The sequence below is a fragment of the Lycium ferocissimum genome, chromosome 2 (assembly GCF_029784015.1).
Source record: "Lycium ferocissimum isolate CSIRO_LF1 chromosome 2, AGI_CSIRO_Lferr_CH_V1, whole genome shotgun sequence".
Classification (NCBI taxonomy): Eukaryota; Viridiplantae; Streptophyta; class Magnoliopsida; order Solanales; family Solanaceae; genus Lycium; species Lycium ferocissimum.
In genome coordinates this window covers 59,409,654-59,430,721 of record NC_081343.1, presented here as the reverse complement: position 1 = coordinate 59,430,721, position 21,068 = coordinate 59,409,654, and the positions used below count along the sequence as shown (strand labels likewise).

The 21,068-nt window shown below is 38.0% G+C and overlaps 3 protein-coding genes across 3 annotated transcripts; 1 reads left to right on the top strand and 2 right to left on the bottom strand.

The window, feature by feature from the left end:
- The first annotated feature begins 305 nt into the window (after positions 1–305).
- LOC132047819 (uncharacterized) lies at positions 306–15,438 on the top strand. Its single transcript, XM_059438803.1, has 6 exons — positions 306–623; positions 1,285–1,354; positions 1,506–1,527; positions 1,569–1,689; positions 2,316–2,444; positions 14,680–15,438. Exons 1-6 carry the CDS (start codon positions 306–308, stop codon positions 15,436–15,438), a joined length of 1,419 nt encoding a protein of 472 aa, XP_059294786.1.
- On the bottom strand, positions 3,537–13,857 carry LOC132046404 (uncharacterized). Its single transcript, XM_059437029.1, has 3 exons — positions 13,820–13,857; positions 11,380–11,593; positions 3,537–4,651 (listed from the first exon to the last, which is right to left on the bottom strand). Exon 3 carries the CDS (start codon positions 4,628–4,630, stop codon positions 3,974–3,976), a length of 657 nt encoding a protein of 218 aa, XP_059293012.1. The 5' UTR covers positions 4,631–4,651; positions 11,380–11,593; positions 13,820–13,857; the 3' UTR covers positions 3,537–3,973.
- Positions 15,439–15,646: 208 nt separating the features above from the next.
- On the bottom strand, positions 15,647–20,157 carry LOC132046405 (aspartyl protease family protein 1-like). Its single transcript, XM_059437030.1, has 9 exons — positions 19,759–20,157; positions 18,800–18,935; positions 17,473–17,708; positions 17,081–17,302; positions 16,850–16,985; positions 16,692–16,765; positions 16,451–16,611; positions 16,053–16,124; positions 15,647–15,975 (listed from the first exon to the last, which is right to left on the bottom strand). The coding sequence occupies exons 1-9, from the start codon at positions 20,067–20,069 to the stop codon at positions 15,713–15,715; spliced, it is 1,611 nt and encodes a 536-aa protein (XP_059293013.1). The 5' UTR covers positions 20,070–20,157; the 3' UTR covers positions 15,647–15,712.
- Positions 20,158–21,068: the final 911 nt, after the last annotated feature.

The window sequence follows — 21,068 nt, the reverse complement described above, 5'->3', positions numbered from 1 at the left end:
ATTACTATAGATAATTAGTTGTTCAACCAGTAGAATTCTTAATTCAGGTGTCTAAATGAAAAACATAAATTCATAAGCTTTTATAGCAAGCTTAAGCAGAATCCGCAATCCTTAGTTCATGTGCCTAAATTTGAAAATCGTAAGTACATAATTTTTAATAGCCAACATAAATTTCAAGCAGAAATTTTTTTACATTTCAATATCTGTAACTACGCTCGTATTATCTAAAAGGTCTGGTTATTGTCTAAATTGGGGATCTAAAAACCGCTATTTTGTGCAATTCGCCCATTATCAACTCACATGTAATGGATGGGCTTTTGATTCAGTTAAGCATTTGGGTTGGGCTCATCAATGATTCTCGATTTGCGGCGTTACACTCAGACCCTAGATTCCGTGAACCGCCACAGAAAAAGTCGAAAGTCACAATTGATTCTAGATTTAACCGTATGTTCACTGACAAAAACTTCACATCATCAAAAGCGCCCACTGATATTAGAGGCAAACCCCGTAATAAATCCTCCTCTAATAACCCTCTTAACCATTATTACCACATTCAGGAAGAAGAACAAGCAGCAGAGGAAGAAGATGGTGAAAAACACAAGAGGCAGAAGGAGAAATCAAAGGTGATGATACAATCTGAAATATTACAATTCTGTAGCATACCGTAGGTATTCCAATTTCTGTAATCATAAACTGTACTAGAATTTGAATTTGACAGAGTACAAGCAAAAGTCATATAGTACACATTTTAAAAAAGAATCATAATAAGTACTCCCTCCGTCCCAATTTATGCGATTATATTTTTGAAATTTGTGATCTAAAACAAGCCATAGATATTTGTGTCGTTGTAAATAGTAAGTGTATCACGTGAATTGGGATAGTGGGAGTAGTAAGAGACAGAGGCGGATTTAGAGCACCCGAACACCCTCGGCAAAAAATTACAGTCTATATATAGGGTAGATTTCTGTGTTTATGTACATATATAGACTTTTGAAGAATAAATGCAAAAGGTTAGCTCAAGTGGTCCAGGGTGTTCAAAATTGTTATTGCGTCCTAGGTTCGATTCCCATTGACAACGTTATTTTTATATTTAGCTTTTGTTATTTTTTCGAACCCCCTAAGTGAAAATCCTGGATCCACCACTGGTAAGAGACTATGATAATAGTACTGGTGAGTCTCTACAAATACCTCGCACTATTATACTCTTTAAAATTGAATGTAGAATTCAGTTTAGTATTACACATTTGCTTTTTCCAATAAAGCCTCATTCACTATATTTAACAGCCCATTACATCTCCATTAATTAAGAAAATCAATGCCAATCTTGGAAAATCTGATGAAGAAGTGATAACTTGTTGAAATACCTTGCATTTTATGCTGACTAAAAGTGATAACTTGTTGAAATATATTCTGTTTCTTCTTCTCTTTTTGCCTTATGCTCCTCTATTCCGTGTTTCTTAATTCCTATGTCTTTCATTATATCTCCCTTGGGTCTCCTTTTAAAGATACTTCTTTTGTACTTTGCAGGTATTATTATGCTGTGGTGGAATGTGATTCAACTGCTACAGCAGATACCATTACAAAACTTGCGATGGGGTTGAGTTTGAAAGAACATCAAACAAATTAGATTTGAGGTTTATTCCAGATTCCATGGAATTCAAGCATCAACCACGTGACATTGCAACAGAGGTAATTTATGATATCACTTTGTCATCACAGGAGCCTTTAGTTTTAGCGGTTATTATTTGCTGAAAATGTAAAATCTAATTGCATTTGTTTTGAAGTGTTCATTGGTTGTTATATAGTATATTATAGTTTAGATATGCTGAGTTATCTGCTTGTTTTCATCAAATAAAAAAAGTGATCTAATTGTGTGTGTGCATGTTTTCCTTTTATTTCCGAGATCACTCTTCTGCCAAGGAAAATGATAAATGACAAGTCTTTCTTCTCTGCCCTTGTTTTTCCCTCTGCTCTCTGGTCTTGCGCGAGGAGTCGACAACTGTTTCTAAGAGCTACTGCTTTTTACAAAATTAATGTTCTCATGGCATATGTAATTTTTGTTGCTAAAGAAGATATTGTGTTAGCAATTTTTTCGTCTTCTCAATTTTGTATTATGTTTTAACTGTCCTTTTCTTGATAAGACACTAATATATTTTTTAATAAGTAAGACACTAACATTTTTCTTTTGCATCTTTGGAGGATTTTTTTTTTTTGGTCTTCTTCACTTTACCTGCTAGAGTACTATTCTCTTAAAAGGGGGAAGAAATGAAAATGATGATTTAGGTGATTGATTATTATATTCTTTTGGTACTTAGGCCCCTGCAGATTATGAAGGTCTAGATTTTCACACTCGAGCTCTGCAGCATAGCAATATTGAACTTACTTGGGATGAGGATGAGCCACAGCACATCAGGACCTTGAAGAGACAATTCAATGATGAACAGGTTTACTCTTGTTTGCTGTAGAGTGTGTATATATGTGTCTTTTAGGGGTCGTTTGGTTGGAAACAAGTTATCCCAGGATAACTTATCTTGGGATTAGTTATTCCACCCTCCCACAGGGATAAAATAACACTACAATCCCGGGATAACTAATGCCGTGATTAGTTATACTGCGATTTTATCCCAGCCACGCGTGGGATAAACTCATCGCAAATATAATCCCGAGATTATTTATCCTTATCCCTTGTACCAGACAAGCCCTTAGTTTTGTATCTCTGTGAGAAACTTGAACTTTGTCATAACCGTTTTTCTTGCTCAAGTGCGAGAAGATTGTTAGGCACCTCTTCCGTCTTTTGCTATTCCTTTTATTTATTTATTTATTTTTTTTAATTTTTTTTTTAAACTTGGGTTTGTTGTCAGCAGGGGCAAATTTAGGTAGGAAAAATGGGTCACGTGAACACATGGTCACCCGACTAAACTCGGTATATTACGTATATAATTCTTAGGGGTCGTTTGGTTTGAAGACAAGTTATGCTGGGATTAGTTATACTGGGATAAGTTATCCTAGTGCTATTCTAATTCACTGTTTGGTATGTTGTATTAAAAATAACATGCATTGCCTAATTTCTAAGAAGAAGTTGTTTGTTTACAAAAATACCCTCCACCCTGTTTTACCAAAATGCCTAAAATTTCCCCTCTTCTTGCTCCTTTATCCATTTGAAACACATCAATTCTCTTTTAAACATACTAGTTCCTGGGTTGTCTGCGATTTTTCTCCATCTCACACTCTTGTTCATAGTATACACAATCAATGAAGATACTGATTTTTGTAGTGCCACTTCCCAAAGTCAACACTAGTGCTATTGTTAGCGCACAATGTCCAAGTCAAGTCATTTTCAGAATTGGGAGAGCTACCTAGAGTAAATTGGTTTTGGAACAAACATATTTATAAGCAAAAGAATTGCATTTAAAAGTCTTACAAATCTGAAAAGCCAAGCTGGGAAAACGAAAAGATAGGAGTTGTGCCCATACAGCAAAACTCAGTTCAGCAGCTTCACTTATACCACTTAAAACATCAAACATTACATACCAGATTACTTGCTGTGACCTTAACTTTCACCAGATCCTACTCACAATCAACTCCACATTAGAGGTACAGACCAAGATTCACTAATTCTCCAGAAAGACATAACCAAAACAGTCGAATTTAGAGGCATCAAATACATAGTTAAGCTAAAAAGAGAAATCAAAGAACTGTCATAGCATTTACATATGCACTTAACATTTACACTAGAGTTAAGCTATTTAATAGTCATTAGTTACACAAAAATATAGCATCCTCGTGCCCACCAGGTATCAACTAAAGAGTATGGACATAACCCGAGGTATCAAAAAATGGCACTACAGTCAAACTTTAAAGTTGTTAGTCGAGAAAAAACTATTAAACTAGTGCCACCACTTATACACACAACTTTACCATATTTCAAAGTTTATTATTGACGATCATGATGACTATTGTCTGGCGCTGAAGTTCACCCATACGTAAAAAAAAGATTCATCTTTCTGACATCATCACAGAGAATCATTGTAGCTTTGATACGTTGCTCTCCGGAGTACAACTCAAATGCAGGAGATTCAAGGATGGAATAAATTTGACCATGAAGATCGGATAGATCACGATCCCCAATCTTGTCAATCAAGGCACCCCTTCTTTTGTCTTGACTTTCAGTAAAGTTTTTCATAACTTCCATCATACCCTTACGAAATGTCTCAGTAGCATCCTCCACAACCCTTTTTCTTTTCTTGCTTTTCTCTTTTTCATTGACATTAGCAGAGGACCTATTAGCATGCTCACCTTGTTTATGGTTTCGTTGGGATCCAGTATGTTCATTTTCAAATGCTCCAGCATATTCATGTTCAGATGCAGATGCTCCAGTGAAACTAGGTCTAGCATAAGCATTTTCAGCTTCTTCGGTAGCTATATTAGGTCCGTGACTAGCATCATCTTCTTCTTCATCATCAATGTCGATAGGAAATCCCAAGCTCATGTCATTAGAAAGTCCTGAAGCTTGACTCCTTAGAATATCCTCAGCAGCATCTAACGGCCCTTCTGCGAACTCTCCTGTTGCTCTATCCTTGCCAAAGATTTCCTCCCAATCCTCAAACATTGGCCATTTTCTGGTATTCATATTTTTTGCACTTGGATCAACCTTAGAAAAAATAAGAAAATAAACAACTTGGATCAATATAGAAAAAATAAGAAAATAAACAAAGCAATGTCATGTGTCAGTTATAAACTAGTCGTTACGACTACGTTGCTGCTTTTCTCAAGCTCTCTGATATGTTAAGGATGCATTTTCTCAATTGCTATAACCAAAATCCTATAACCAAAGATGAAACTTAACATAATAGCTATGTTAAACCACTTATGTGACTCCTCCAAGCTGTATCGCGCTAACAACTGATCACCATACATTAAGCACATTTCCAGAATACTGTGTCAGGTTACTTGCTTCTTTAGAGTAACTATGTTTGGCAAAAAATTCAAAATTCTCCCAGGCACATTCTCCAAGAATATGACCTAGCTACTTCTCCAAAAACCTTCCCCCTCCGGTGATCCTTCTGATCACCGGAATCAATTCCACCTCTCTTCTTTTCCCCTTCCTTTTCTTCTTAACTTCTCTCTCCTCTTTCTTTAGATACCCATTTGTCATAGATCCGATGAATATGGCCCGGAGACTTTTCTTTATCTCAGGGGACAAATCCTTCGAGCTAAAAGATGTAAGTGAAGACTGTGACAGATGGTTTATTCTCTACGAGCGCAGCAAAAGATTCATCAGCAGTATTAAGGTGGATGAAAGCAACCTGAGATGGATTTGTGAGGCTTTGAAGCAAGCTTCACTTGGGTATGGAAACAGATGTAGGAGATGGGCTAGGAAGATACAAGCTTATTCCTACAGGGTGACTCAGAATTTCAACAGCTATGGAAGATACGTGCGAATCGAGACACAGATAGGCCAAAGGAAGTCAGCTATCATTGTTCCTGAGATAGATTTCAATACGGGATGGGGAGATATTGCTGAAAAAATTCAAAGATATCTTGGTAAGGCTTCAAACCCCAGGTTTCAGCTAGCCACGGAGCAAGCAAAAACATACATGGAAGCTGCAAAAATCCTCCAATGGCCAGCCATGGATCCTTCTGAAGGGATACCTGGGAATGAACACTTTCTTTCAAAATGTCTCATCGGATGCTTCAACGACGCCGGCAGTGCTAACCCAAACCCATCAGTAATTCAAAGCTGGTTCGTCAAGAGATGGCAAGTAACAGCCGGCCTCAAGGTCACTCAAATTAACCACAATCAATTTTTGTTCGACTTCCCATCCAAACAGGAAGCTATCAGAATCAAGGCAGGGGATTGGTATTGGAATGGTAGAAGATTGGCCTTGGAATGGTGGTCGCCGGCGTCGGATTTACAAAAAGGGACTGGTACGGGGCGCAAATGGGTCAAAGTCTTTGGTATTCCCCTTCATGCATGGACAGAAAGTACTTTCAAGTTCATCGGAGATAACTGTGGCGGTTTCATTGAAATTGATGACGATACAAAACACAAAAATCATCTTTTTTGGGCTCGTATCTGCATTCAGAACACAACGGGAATCTTTCCCGCAAAGCTTGACCTAGATCTGGGAGATTGGAGCTTCGAGATAACGATTTTAGATGACATTCATCTCAAACCCAGGCCAGCCGGAAATAAAGGCTCCGGCGAAATGGAAAAGAAGAAGTCGAAGGAAGGAGAAGGTGCATCGAAAATTGCTACTGACACAAAGCAAGCGCACGTGATTAAGCAGCAAAATTACTTTAATTCAAATTGCAACTCAGCTTCTTTTCCTTTGGTCAATACACGGCAGGTTAACCCACAAAATTTGGGCCAGGCTCCTAATTTTAATTTTTTATAAGAAGGGCCCAAAAAAGAAAAAGGCCCATGTGAAAGAAATTAAATTAATAAAAGAGAAACAGATCTGGCAGGTTAAAGGCCCATTTGCTGGGGCAAACTCTAATAGATACGACTTATTATCTACTGAGTCCTGCACCGACTCAATCGATAATCAAGAGAATCCAGCTCCTTCACAAACTCAGTACTTCTTACCAGACCCAATCACAGGAGATTACTTCTTCGATGCTGATGACGAAGAAGACCCAAAGGATTTCACTCCTCGTCTGTTTCAACAGCCATCAACTCACAAGATCCTGACCCGGGTAAACAACTCAGACTCGGACTTCTCCTCTCATACAGTGAGTGATGCTCTCCCACTAACATGGCATGTAGGAGAGTCGAGCATGCACAGGATAGACAAACCAACGGTGATTGAAACCTCGACATGGACAAAGATCATAATGGGGAAGGCATGCAAAATATTTGGTGTCAATTTTCAGGGATTTGAGCATGAGCTGCTGGGCATTATTTTGAGAATGGAGCAAAGAAGAAAGGAACAACTCAAGCATCAAATACATTCACCCAAGACTGGGAAAGAGAAGAAACCAAAGGGGGAAGGGGAAAGGAAAAGGCTAATCAGTGGGGTCAATTATGATAAAAAGACCCAACATTTACCGGGAACGGGGCAGGTCCTATCACTCTAGTTCTGGATGAAACTCAAAATTTTGAGTTGGAATGTGCAGGGGGCAAATGACAGAAGGAAAAGGAATACAATAAATGACTTGATTCGAAAGTGGAAGGTCGACGTCATGTGTTTGCAAGAAACTAAAATTCAAGATTGGCCAGACGGTGATGTGTATCAATTATGGGGCAACAGATGGGCTGATTGGGCTGAATTAAAAGCGAGTGGCAGTAGGGGTGGGATCATTGTAGTCTGGGACAAGAGGCTATGGAACAATGTGGGGAACTTGCAAAGCATCTACTCCATTTCTTGTATGCTTGAAAGCACACAAGAAGATTTTAGATGGTGTTTCACAGGTATTTACGGGCCTCATACAAACCCAGAAAGGGAAGAAATGTGGAATGAAATTGCAGGAGTCAGAGGGCTATGGGATGGGCACTGGGTGCTCGGAGGAGACTTTAATGTCTGTAGATTCGAGGGTGAAAAACTTAATTGCACAAGGAGGTCTAAGGGCATGATAACCTTCTCAGAAACAATCCAGGATTTGTGCTTGATAGACTTGCCTCTTCATGGTGCAAGTTATACCTGGTCAAGAGGTGAAAATTGTTCTCAAGCCTCTAGAATCGACAGATTCCTCATCTCCCCTGAATGGGATGAATCCTTCAAGACAGTGAAACAGTTAGCATATCCTAGAGTAATTTCTGATCATAAGCCCATCATGCTGGAAAGTGGGGACTGGGATGCTAGCCCCTCCTATTTTAAATTTGAAAATATGTGGCTACAATCAGAAGGGTTCATGGAGAAACTAAAAGGATGGTGGCAGAGTTATTCTTTCACTGGCAGCGCAGATTACATTCTCTTACAAAAGCTAAAGAATTTGAAGAAAGACATAACAACTTGGAACAGGGAGGAATATGGGAAGATAGAGAACAAAAGGTCTAAAGCTTTGGCAGAGCTTTTAGCACTTGAACAGGACCAGGAAGGGAGGAATCTCACTCAACAAGAGATCATTCAAATGGCGAACCTAAAAGTTGAGCTACAGCAAATAGCAAGTGCAGAAGAGGTCTCTTGGAGACAAAAATCTAGATGCCTCTGGCTTAAGGAGGGGGATAAGAATACCAAGTATTTCCAGAGAATAGCAAACTCTCACCAAAGATTCAATTCCATTGACAAACTACAAGTGGAAGATATAATTATTGAGGACAAAGAGCAGATAAAAAGAGAGATACTGGACTTCTATGAGGGGCTTTACTCTGAGCAAGAGAATTGGAGACCTTCTGCAAACTTTGAAGGAATAGCCACTATAACAGAGGAGGAGAATCTCAGCTTGGAGGCAATATTTGAAGAAGAAGAGGTTCTAGCTGCTATTAAGGCATGTGCACCAGACAAGGCACCTGGCCCGGATGGATACACAATGGCCTTCTATCAAAAGGCATGGGAGTTCATTAAAGAGGATATCATGGGGGCCCTTTCACATTATCATCAACATTGCTGGATGGTGAGGTCATCCAATGCCTCTTTCATTGCTCTCATTCCTAAGAAGAAAGGTGCCATGGAACTCAAAGACTATAGGCCAATTAGTCTTATTGGAAGCATATACAAAATAGTAGCCAAAATTTTGGCTGAAAGGCTCAAATCAGTGATGGGAAAGCTAGTGTCAAATCAACAGAATGCCTTCATTAAAGACAGGCAGATCACTGATGCATCAATGATAGCTAATGAAGTTTTGGATTGGAAGCTGAAGAAGGGAGGAGCAGGAATTCTTTGTAAACTGGATTTGGAGAAAGCATTTGACCAACTAAATTGGTCATACCTCATCTCAGTTCTAAGGCAAATGGGGTTTGGCAACAAATGGATCAAGTGGATCAATTTTAACATCTCAACAGTGAAGTACTCTATCCTAGTCAACAGAAGCCCGGTTGGCTTTTTCCCCTCAAAGAGGCTTAAGGCAGGAGAGACCCTCTCTCTCCCTTCCTTTTCATTCTTGCTATGGAAGGACTAAGCAGACTACTAGACACAGCAAAGCGTATGCAATGGATCAGAGGCTTTGATGTGGGTGTCGGGACACAATCAACATCTCCCACCTATTGTATGCCGATGACACACTGATCTTCTGTGGTGCAGACAGAGATCAGGTGCTCTATTTAAATCTAACCCTTCTTATTTTTGAAGCTCTTTCAGGTCTGCATATTAACATGCACAAAAGTGTGATTTATCCGGTCAATGAAGTGCTAAACCTCGAGGAGTTAGCAGGAATTCTGGGCTGCAGCACTGGCACATTTCCTACCACATATTTGGGCCTCCCATTGGGTGCAAAATACAAGTCTGCTGCTATATGGGATGGAGTGGTGAAAAAATTTGAGAAGAGGTTAGCTTCCTGGCAAATGCAATACCTCTCCATGGGAGGCAGACTCACTCTAGTCAGTAGTGTCCTGGATAGCATTCCCACTTACTACATGTCACTATACCCAATGCCAACAAAAGTGCTGGAACAGTTGGATAGAATAAGAAGGAATTTCCTCTGGGAAGGTAATAGCAGTAAGCACAAGTTCCATCTAGTAAAGTGGGAAAAGATTATTATGCCAAAGCATCAAGGTGGTTTGGGAATCAAAGATCTGGCAGTCCATAACAAGTGTCTTTTGATGAAGTGGCTCTGGAGATACACACAAGAGGATCAACCTCTATGGAAGAGGGTGGTTAATGCTAAGCATGGTTCTCAAGGCAGCTGGTACACCAAACTAACCAGTGCACCACATGGGGTAGGAGTTTGGAAGCATATATGCAGGCTATGGGGAGAGTTCTCAGAAAATCATCACTTTTTGGCAGGCAATGGTCAGCGAATCAGGTTCTGGAAGGACAAATGGCTGGGAAGCTCAACTTTAAGACATGACTATCCTGCTATTTTTCAGATTGCTTGTCATCCTGACTCTACCATCACTGAAAACAAGATTGGGCACATCTGGAACATCACACTGAGGAGGAATCTTCAAGACTGGGAGGTTGAAGATCTAGTCAGGCTTCTAGCCACATTGAACGACATCCTACTAAATGAGCATATCACAGACAAGTTCAAATGGGGAGGTGCAAGTGATGGCAAATACACTGTGAGGAAAGGATATAAAATGATTATGGAACAAAATGGAATTACTGATTTCTGGCCTTGGAAACTAATCTGGAAAACCAAACTGCCCCCCAGGGTCATCTGTTTTAGCTGGACTGCTCTTTATGAGGCATGCTTGACCCTGGACAACCTTATGAAAAGGGAATTCATATGGCTAATAGATGTTACATGTGTCACGGGAAGGCAGAAACCAACAACCATCTGTTTCTGCATTGTAGATTTGCATTATATTTTGGAACATGTGTCTGTTCACTTTTTGGAATCAGTTGGGTTATGCCTCGTACCATCAAGAATGCTATCGAGTGCTGGAGCAGCTGGAGGGTTGATAACACCATCAAGAGCATCTGGAGAATGATACCTGCTGCAATTTTTTGGAGCATATGGAAGGAGAGGAATAGAAGATGCTTTGATGGATTATCAACCCCAATACCAACCTTGAAAGCAAATTGTCTTTTGTATTTATTTAGTTGGGCAAATGTCTCCCCTGTAGATTCACCTGAAAACTTTTTGGACTTTGTTAGCTCACTGTATTTAAGATAGTTGTTTTGACTGTAGAAAGCTAACAAGGTGATTTTTGCTTTTGAAGCTACTAGGTAGCTCTAACTTTACCTATAATTTGCATCTTCTTGATGCCTGATGCTAATGATAACAATTACTTCATCAAAAAAAAAAAAAAAAGCACATTCCATCAACTTCCTGTATGCACTTCGTTTTCCCAGTTTCTCCTCTATACTCATTAATCAAGAAACACTCGAACGGATACTTAAACAAACTCAGATAGTGCACAAATAGCAAGAACACGGGGATCGATTCATTCGATATAAAGTAACCCGAAAACAGGAAAAATGCACCTATTAGGCAACCGATAAATGACATCCCGAGAAGAAAATTGGCAGTAGCGCAGAACAGGCTGCCACAAATGAATTTCCCATCGCGAAAATCATCAATGAGACTAGAGAATGTTGGTTCTATCCTTGTAGAGCTGTCTTGTCTCAGCAAAATAACTATATGAATTACAATATTCTAATAACTTGAGAAAAGTATTAATTACCTTTATAAAGTCAACCCAATATTTTGGATCGTCAACAATTATGGTTCTGTCACTATATTGAAATCCCAGACCACTTCGACACTTTAATAAACTTATGCTTGCATAACATTTCTTCCACGCTTTTATTTTAGAATTGACATGTGGTTCACCTTTCAATCGACTATCAGGATGACGTTCATGCAAATAGTGCTCTAACTCCATCAGGTATCCTGGTCAAAAGGTTCCATTATCGGCTCTCCAACCATTAGCACACAACTCTTTTAAACCATCTATAAGAGCACTTTCTTCTGCTGTAGTCCATGTCCTTCGGGTCAAAGGTGTTGATTTTCTTGATCTTTTTGATGACATCTTTGAAACTGCTGCCTGGCTATTCATATTATCTGTATAATCGTGTGACATAAATTATCACAAGTATTAGTTATCATCACAAGAAGCATAAGTATCTCCAATATTACTTAGCATCACAAAAATAAAATTTCACACTTTACACATAAAAAATAAAAATAAAAATAAAAAACTGAACTAGAACTACCAAAACATCACATAAGAAAAGCTAACCAAACTTATATTATCTTCACAAAAATAAAGGTAAGTAACTATTTCTTACAATCACAACAAACTGAAAGTTGATACACCTTACAATTATACAAAAAACTAAAGAGAAAAACACCCAAAGACCACAAAATATAATACAAGGATGGAACATGCTGAAAAGATCAATTGTTTAGACTTGCATTCCACATTGATTGAGCCAACTCATCCCTCCATGTAGTCCACTCCTCAGATGATTCAACAACATTAATGTTGTCTTGTTGATACTCCACTTGTTCTTCCATATCAATGTCTTAAGGGATCCACTTCCATCTCTCTACGAATAAAGTTGTGCATCAAACAACAAGCACTAATGATCCTGTTATGAATCTTAACTGAGTACCACGAAGGACTTCTAAGAATTGCCCAACGCCCTTTCAAGAGACCAAATGCCCTTTCGATGATAACATTACGAGCCCTAGCATGCTTCATATTGAAAAGCTCTTCTCGACATTGAGGTGGCGGATTGTCACCTTGCCAATCCCTTAACCAATATCTATACCCTCTGTAAGGTGAAAGAAAACCGTTTCCATAAGAAAACCATTTCCATTTGTATATCCTCCATCGCACAGATAATAATTTCCTATGATATAAACATAAAGTTTAGTTATTTTTAAACAGTATTGTTTTTGTGATATAATTTGAGTGTATAAGCATATGTATGGCATACCCTCAGGGATTTTCAATCCATTTGTTCGCACTACAGCATCTCGTAATACACGACCATCGGCAGCTGATCCTTCCCAACCAGGTAATACATAAGTAAAATTGAGATTTCTATCGCAAACTCCCAGTACGTTAGTTGCTATTTCTCCCTTTCTTGTCCTGTATCTTGGTTTTTGCTCAGATGGAACTCTAATTTGAATGGAAGTACCATCTAATGCACCTAAACATCCCTATAAAATCAATTATATCATTATCTCAAACTTTTTTTTTGTTTGAAAAATTATATTTTATTTATAGATGCTCAAATGAAATTCCACATACCTTAAACCATCTCCATCGATCTTCAGTCTCATCTTCAAGCATCGGTTTGGGATTAACAAGTAACAAAGGCGCTAGTTTGAGGACAGCTCTCAAGCATTCGCCAAAAGCTTGACTTACGCTCCAACCCGATCTAACATAATCGACCTTAATGGATCTATTCTTCTCATGATGAGCCAAGATATTTAAAAACATTGCCAACTTTTCACAACTTGACATGTTTTTGCTATCGGTCAAACCTCCAATTTCCTTGGTTAAGAGAACTAAAGTGTGAAAGGAATTTCTATCCATTCTTAACTTATCAATACATACAATGTCACTATCATGTATGATAACATTTAAATGAGACGTAATTTTAGGAATTTGAACACTCATATGGTACCTAATCACACGTCTATTTCTACGTTGTTTTTTTATAAAATGGCCATACATGGTCATGAAAAGAAAAATAAACATAACAAGAAATTGTTGGCACAATATCTCCTCAAGGATGATAAAGCATTCAATATCGGACAGTAGTTGATGATCCATAAGAAAACCTAATTTTGCCATAATAAATATGAAAAGAATCAATACACAAAAAAATTCAATTAGAAAAAAGGAATGTATGAACACAAATTTATAACTTTCAAGCACATAAGAGAAACTACTGTGATTTTCAAATATTGCAGCTCTTTCACATATAGCTAGTACTCTTTTCACATATTTAAACTCTTTAGCACATGTTTCCTGCCACAATTGTTGACATTTTTCTTAACATTATTTATATGAAGCTATAAAGTTCCAGCCTGTTCTATCACTGATGAATAATGATGCTCCTGCAGACAATTAAATTTATTTCTCTCCACTGAAGTTCAACATTCAAAAAGAAGTTCGGATTTTCAACATTCAAAAAGGTGTTCGGATTTCTACTATTTGGCAGAGAAGGGGACTGTACCCCCAAATTATGCAATAGAAAACTTATAAATGATGAAAAGGAAAAATAAGAGAAATTGATTTTGGTAGAAATTTTACCTTGTGAGAAAAGCAAAATGGAAAGCTAATGTCAAAGATGTTCTTCAATCACCCCATTTCCATCCAAAGAAGAGAAGAAATCTCCCAAGAGAAATATGAAGCGCCGTTTCTTTAGTTCTGTTGGTAAACAATGTGAAAAGCTAGGTTGAAAAAGGTTTTTGACGTCAGGGGCATTTTAGTCAATTCACTGCTTTATCCTGGGATAAGTTATCCCAAGATTATTATTCCACCCTGTAAGGGGTATAAGTTATCCCAGCACTATTTTTAATACTGGGATAACTTATGCCAAGATTGGTAACCAAACAAGATATAAAGTGGTACTATTTTTTAATCCCATCACTATTCTTCCCTATCCATCATACCAAACGTCCCCCTTAGAATATATCTAATATTAACTGAAGGAACACATGGTCAAAGAAGATTGAGTGTTGGGTTTAATCCCTTAAGGTTGCAGGATCGAACCCAACTTAATGCACTTTTGCATCTTTTTTTTTTTTTTTTTTTTTTTTTTTTGGAAAAAATAAATAAATCTTAGCAGTAATGGTGAACCCATCCTCTTGAAATCCTGAATTCGCATCTGGTTGTCAGTGAGCCTATAAAGTGGGATAGTGCTATAGAGTGCACATGCTTGCTTATAAGTACAGGTGCTGTATCTGGATTAATCTGTGTTAGTATTGTGCTATCTATTATGGCTGCTGGTAGGGTTCTGCTGCACTTGCCAGTATCAAGGATATTCGTTTTTGGGCTTTTAAGATTTTACTGCATTTAAAAAAGTCCTCATTTTGTCACCTTGTTTCTTTTCCTCAATACTGTTTTTCTCTATTACTCGGCAAATATTGATATTGTTTCTCTGTTGGCAGCTTGCAGATTTGGAGTTGAAAGAGTTTTTAGCTTCTGATGAGAGTGAAAGTGATGCTAGTGAGGAAGGTGATGACAGAGAAGCTAAATCTGCCAAAAGGAAGAAAAAACAAGATACGTACCGTGCGTCGCTCCAGTCTGGGGAGGGTTCAGATGGAAACGATGAGGAAGATGATCAGGACATGGAGGTCACATTTAACACTGGCTTGGAAGATCTAAGCAAACGTATCTTAGAAAAGAAGGATAAACAGTCAGAAACTGTATGGGAAGCTTATCTCAGAAAGAAAAAGGAGAAAAAGAAGTCCAGGAAAGGTAACTCCAAGGATTCATCAGAAGATGAGAGCAGCGATAGTGATCAAGAACCTATAGATGAATCTGAGGACTTTTTCATAGATGAGCCTTCTGCTAACCAGGATAAGAGCACTAGGAAAGGGAGGCAGAGCCTTGAAGCATCTGAAGAAGCTGAAGCAAGTAGAGCAGAGCTTGAGTTATTACTTGCAGATGACAAAGCAGGAGATGCTAACTTGAAGGGTTACAACATGAAACCTAAACGATCATGGATCGTTTTTTCTCCCAATACAACAGTGTGGAAGTCAGCTTGCTCTTACATGGATTATTTTTCCCCCCAATACAACAGTGGAAGCCAGTTTGCACACGCCTTGTCTATTTCATCGGATACACGTGCTACCACCTCACATAGGCTTAGGTTGAAAAACTCACCTAGCGTTTTGTCGATGTCTTTGATGGGATGTAAAACTTGATATCTCATGATATTTATTCGCTTCATTAATGTTAGGTCACACACTGGAGTGCTTTAATTTCACGTATCATAAACAGCCAAAAGAAGAAAATATCCTTTACCGGCTAGTTTTAATAAAAGAAAGGCCTCTAAACTAAACCGGGAGAAATAGTAAGAAATCAGATTTATATTTACAGTACATAATCCGTATAAACTGCAATATCAAAAATGCTGTGGAACACTTCAATTCTATGCTTTAACTGAGCTCAATATTATACAGAGGGCAAATAAAAGCCTCATGAAGAAATAATGATCAAATAATAGCTAAAAACGGAAAACATAGCCACCATAAGTTGATAGAAGGAATTGAAATGTGGTGCATTGTTTCCTGTAGGTCTAGATGATGGAACAGATGGAAATGACGTAGGGGGTTCATTTCCACTTCCATTTCCCTTAGTGGCCTCTGGCACTACACTGGCCGGCGAAGGGGCTTCAGTAGAATTATGCTTGTTCACTGGCATAGTTGCCGATTTATCGTTTGATTCTCCAGAATCATAACCTGCCAAGAAAGGTTTCCAGTTAAAACATGAGCAGGTGTGCACATTAAAAAGGTCATACAAAGGACTGCAAACTCACAATCAGATGCTTTCCAACCCAAAACCATCTTCTCCCGATCAAATATTACGCGATAGCCAGTCATAAAATTTTCTGCAAAAAGATCCATGTATTAGTTTTGTGTCATATATTCCAAATACAGCACAGAGGATTCGAGTAAATCGACAAATAGCTCCGGTTTATTACAATGTAACAAGTTTTACTAGTTGGTTATCGACTTGATTTTACTTACATCACTGTGTCATATTCACATTTCCAAAATCTATAAATTAAGAGGATGCGAAGACTCGAGAGATCGATAGGAACTAAGACTTCAAACACTCGATAATTGTGAGATCATTAGTTTATGTCCGTGCAAGTTATATTGCAGAATTCAATGGAAAGGAACAAAATCTCAGGAGCAACTGATAGATACTTACGCCCAATGAGGTTGACATCCCCACTTTTCACAACACCTAAACAATATGCGCTTGAACCGTCCTCGAGCGAGAGCACTACTATCGGATCAAGAAGATATAACTGGTTGCCACCTTTCATTGTCAAATTTACACCAGGAACTTCAAAGGTAGTTTGATTTGCACTGCGTAAACGGAGCAGGTTAGTCCTGAGAGTTCAAAGGACATCAAGAGAGTAAAAAATATAATCTAAAAGCTGGTTCACCTTATCCCGTAGCAGTATTCAAAAGGAATCTCGCCATCAGGTTGAATACGTTGCTGTTTTGCTTGAGAATTGATCTAAAAAAGAAGCAAAATATTTTCAGTTTTAAAACATAGAGAACAAACTCCAACTCGAACTCATACAGTTAGTTTTTTGCTCACATTTTCTGTAATGACTTTGTAAGCGGGGTCGTTCAAGTATGTGAATGAGGTGCCAGAGTCAAAAATGGCTGTGAAATCAAAATCAGTGTTCTTGTTTCCCACTGTTATTCCGGTCAAGCTGATGTTATAAGTTGGGCTGCATTCGGAGAGAGAGAAAAAAAGTAAATACATATTCAGTTGGATTCGGACTTCTCTTAACGCTAAAACCAGAAAATTAAAGTGACTGCTTACTGTCGATCAAGATTGAGTGGTGTTTCTCCTTGGCCTGGACTCCCTTTATCTCCAAAAACTATTCTTCCCATACCATCAGGCCCAAAGCACATAGAGAAAGAATTTGCAGCAAGACCTTTACTTGCTAACATGCTAGGAACAGATATATTTTCCATACCAAGTCCAAATAGACCATTAGGAGCTGCGCCAGTTAAAAATAGACCAGTTTGTCTTATCCCACACCTGAAATGGAAGAAAGAGAAAATAAAAATTATGGTGCATGAAGAAACGCAAAAGAAGATCCTAATTAAACTGCTTTACCAATTTTGGGAAATGGAAACTAGTTATAAAGATTATCATCCGAGTAGTTAAAACTTCCAAGTATGCTCTAAACCAAAAGTAACCATACCCACCCCAGAGCAATTGGAGCCTCAATACTTTTTTGTTGAGCATTATTTGTTTCTAAGTGCAAGATGTCTTCCACCAGTACCCCAGTTGATGAGGTGTTATTGGAGAGATATGCAAATCCGTAAGCACATGCGTTCTTTGAAGCTAAGCATCGATTCCCTTGTCCACACAGAGTGCCATTGCAGGGAACAACCTCACTCGTTGATGATGTATTAGGGCTGTAGATATTAAGATTTATTCGCTGTTTCAAAAGCAAAGAAAGAAAGGAGGACAATTATAAGTGTCAACCAAGAAATAATACGTACAGAAATATAAGAAGCCAAAGGCAAAAGAGCAAAGAAGAAATTTTGTATCTGAAAGAAAACTCCGGTGGATTATAGACAATAAACTACAAAGTACTTGAGCTAGTAAGAATCTCAAATTTTTCAATGACTAACAAGCCATGAACTATATGGAATAGAAATTTTATTTTCAATGTTAGTATATCATGCATCAAACTCACTTTGCAAATATTGATTTTGTTGAAATCATCCGTTTCGTGTTAGTTATGTATCTTCCTTACAGAAACCATGCCTTAACTTCGTCGTCCACTCCATATCGTGTTAACTTAGAATATAATCTATTACTGTTATAATGACCGAAAAAGACAGTTGAAGAGAAGCTACTGTGCGCAGCCATTGTGTTATCAGCAGATTTCTTCATTACAAAAGGAAGTTCAGAAGTCAATATACAGAAGGGATGATCAACAAAAAAGAAACACTCTTTAAGCATGTGAAGAGGAGAGACACAGATGCCCCAGTGCGGAGGTGTGAGAGGTTGGCCATGGATGGTTTCAGACGAGGAAGGGGTAGCCCGAAGAAGTATTGGGGAGAGGTAATTAGACACGACATGGCGCAGTTACAGCTTACCGAGGACATGACCTTAGATAGGAGGGTTTGGAGGACCCAGATTAGGGTAGAAGGCTAGTAGATAGTCTCGTTATCCTTCCTTATTAGTTGTTGTATTATCGCAGTATAATTTCTTGTGCTCTGATTTCTGCTATTATCTGTTATTTCCTGTGCTTTGATTATCCTATGTTATCTGTGTCGCTTGCGTTATTTCATTTCCATATCGCTTTGAATCTCTTAACCTTATCTGACCTCTTTTTATGCTTTTTATTGAGCCGAGGGTCTTTCGGAAACAGCCGTCCTACCTTGGTAGGATTAAGGTCTGCGTACACTCTACCCTCCCCAGACCTCACGTTTTGGGATTTCACTGGGTTGTTGTTGTTGTTGTTGTTGTCTTTAAGCATTTGAAAGTAGAAAGAAAAGGTACTAGGATGAAATAACATACCTTTCCAGAGCGCGTCTCAAGGCCACGCACACATTTGCTGCAATCACATGGTAGCCAAAATAAGTCACTGCCAGTGTCAAGTGCCACTAGAAATGATAGCCCGGGAGTGCCCACAGTGACATTTGCATAATGCAAGCTGGAAATTGCCAAGGAGGTTAGTTACACCTTAAGAAGAAATAATTAGTTACATCACAACTATAGATACTACAGATTTTGCAACTCTATCTTTACAACATATAAATTACAGACACGCAAGCCATCCCTTGTCTCGAGATGAGTTAAGAGACAGCAGAGGAGAGGAAAATCAGAAAAAGAATGAAAAGTTTGGAACTTGGAACTGGAACTAGAATAAGGGAGAGTTTGGAATGGATGAAAACTTTCTCCAGAAAATATTTTCCGGTTTTCCATGTTTGATCAGTCAAAATGTTTTGAAAAATATTCTCCAAGAAAACAATTCCCGTGAGTGATATTTAACGTTGATTGTCTTCTCCCCACTCCCCCTAACACCCCTTCCTACCACCCCACTCCCCATCACCCTACCCCCATGATGTTTGTCTAGAATATATATAAATGCTCTTGAGGAATTTTTTCTGCTTACTTAGCAAACAATAAAAATAAGTAAGAAACCGATTATTTTCTAAGAGAACATTTTCCATTAATATCAAATACACTTAAAAGTAAGTTTAAATAATTTCCCAAAATTCCAGTCCAAGCAAACTTACATAGAGAAGTATAGAACAAAATTATCTATCCTGTTTCATATGCATCATACAAAACATGCCTAATCTTTATTCTTCTTGTTTTCCTAGAGAACTTCCAGAGATGTACTTGTTCACAATCAGGAACAATTATCCACATGTAGAACACCAAAAGCAACAAAAATAACAATAATAACAACTAGAGCAGCAAACAAAACAATTGCAAAAAGCAAACAGAAAAAATAAATAGAGGGAGCTTACAATCCCAAAGCACTGAGCCTTAAAGTTTCATTTCCTCCAGAAAAAGCGAGGGGACTTTGATTAGTTGTATCAGCAAGGTGTCGGCCCTTGATAAACCGATCACGTTGAGTCCAAGCTGAATAATACTCAACACTACCTTTCTCAGGCAACCCATGAAGGTCCAAAATACCCTTTACCGGGTCCGAATACCTGTGATGGATATCAAACCCGAATGTCCCAAACCCATCACTGCTCTTTAACTGTAATCCCAGAATCGCCAAGAAAATAATAGGGGCAACGAAAAAATTGCTAATTGTACAAGAATTAGCCATGTTCGTGTTAAAAGAAACAGAAAAGACTGATTCTTTATAGGTATAATATATATACAGGGACAAAGAAAGAGAAAAGGGAGAATAATTAAGAAAAGGTGAGGAGACAAAGGGGGTTTTAGAGAAAGAAAAAAAATATAGGATTGACGAGTTGGAAGCTGTTAGAGTACTGTAGTCTGTATATTCATGATTTCCTCATGTTGTTTTTTTGGCCTTTTGTACAGGGACTAGTGAGGATAACCCGGGCGTTGCTCGCGCCCAACATGAACAAAGTCATATTGTTTTATTAGTCTCTTAAGGAAGACATTTTTTTCTTTGATTTTCTATTACAAAGTAATATCACATGAAACCTCTTTTCTAATTAATATGTGATTGCATTGAATGATTAAAAAAGTTCATGAGCAATTCAATATAATCCTCCTTTTGTCATGTATTTTGAAGCATTAGAGACCTTTAAAATTTTTCCTTGAAGCTTCATTTTGAAATAAACGTTAAAGTTGCTTGTACTTAAAATGTGCTCTTTTTTATAATTAATTTTATGATTTCATCTTTTGAAGCTTTAATGTAGCTATGGTCTCATCACATATCGTTTACATATATACTAAACAAATTATTTCAACGTTAAATGGTTAACAAGTTTGGCGTGTGACTGCAAAAAGAAAATACTAAAAAGCTTCTAATTACTAAATTTCAAATCGTAAAACTTGAACGTTCAAACAAAATGACACATTAGAGAAAAAATATTTATTGCTTTTTACATACTTGTTTGTTTACGTGTGATTTGGTTGGTAGTAGTTACTCTCCCATTCTATTTTGTAGTTTTTATTTTTCATAGCTACACTTGCATGCCCTCCTGTGTTAGCTAAATACGCACCGAAAACCTTAAAAACAGATACAGAAGTATGATGTATGTTTAAAAGTGCAATTGAGAGTTGAGAGTTGCGACTTGACAGTTGCGTGATATGGAAAGTTCAAACTATGGTCTTAGAATGGATAAGAGTT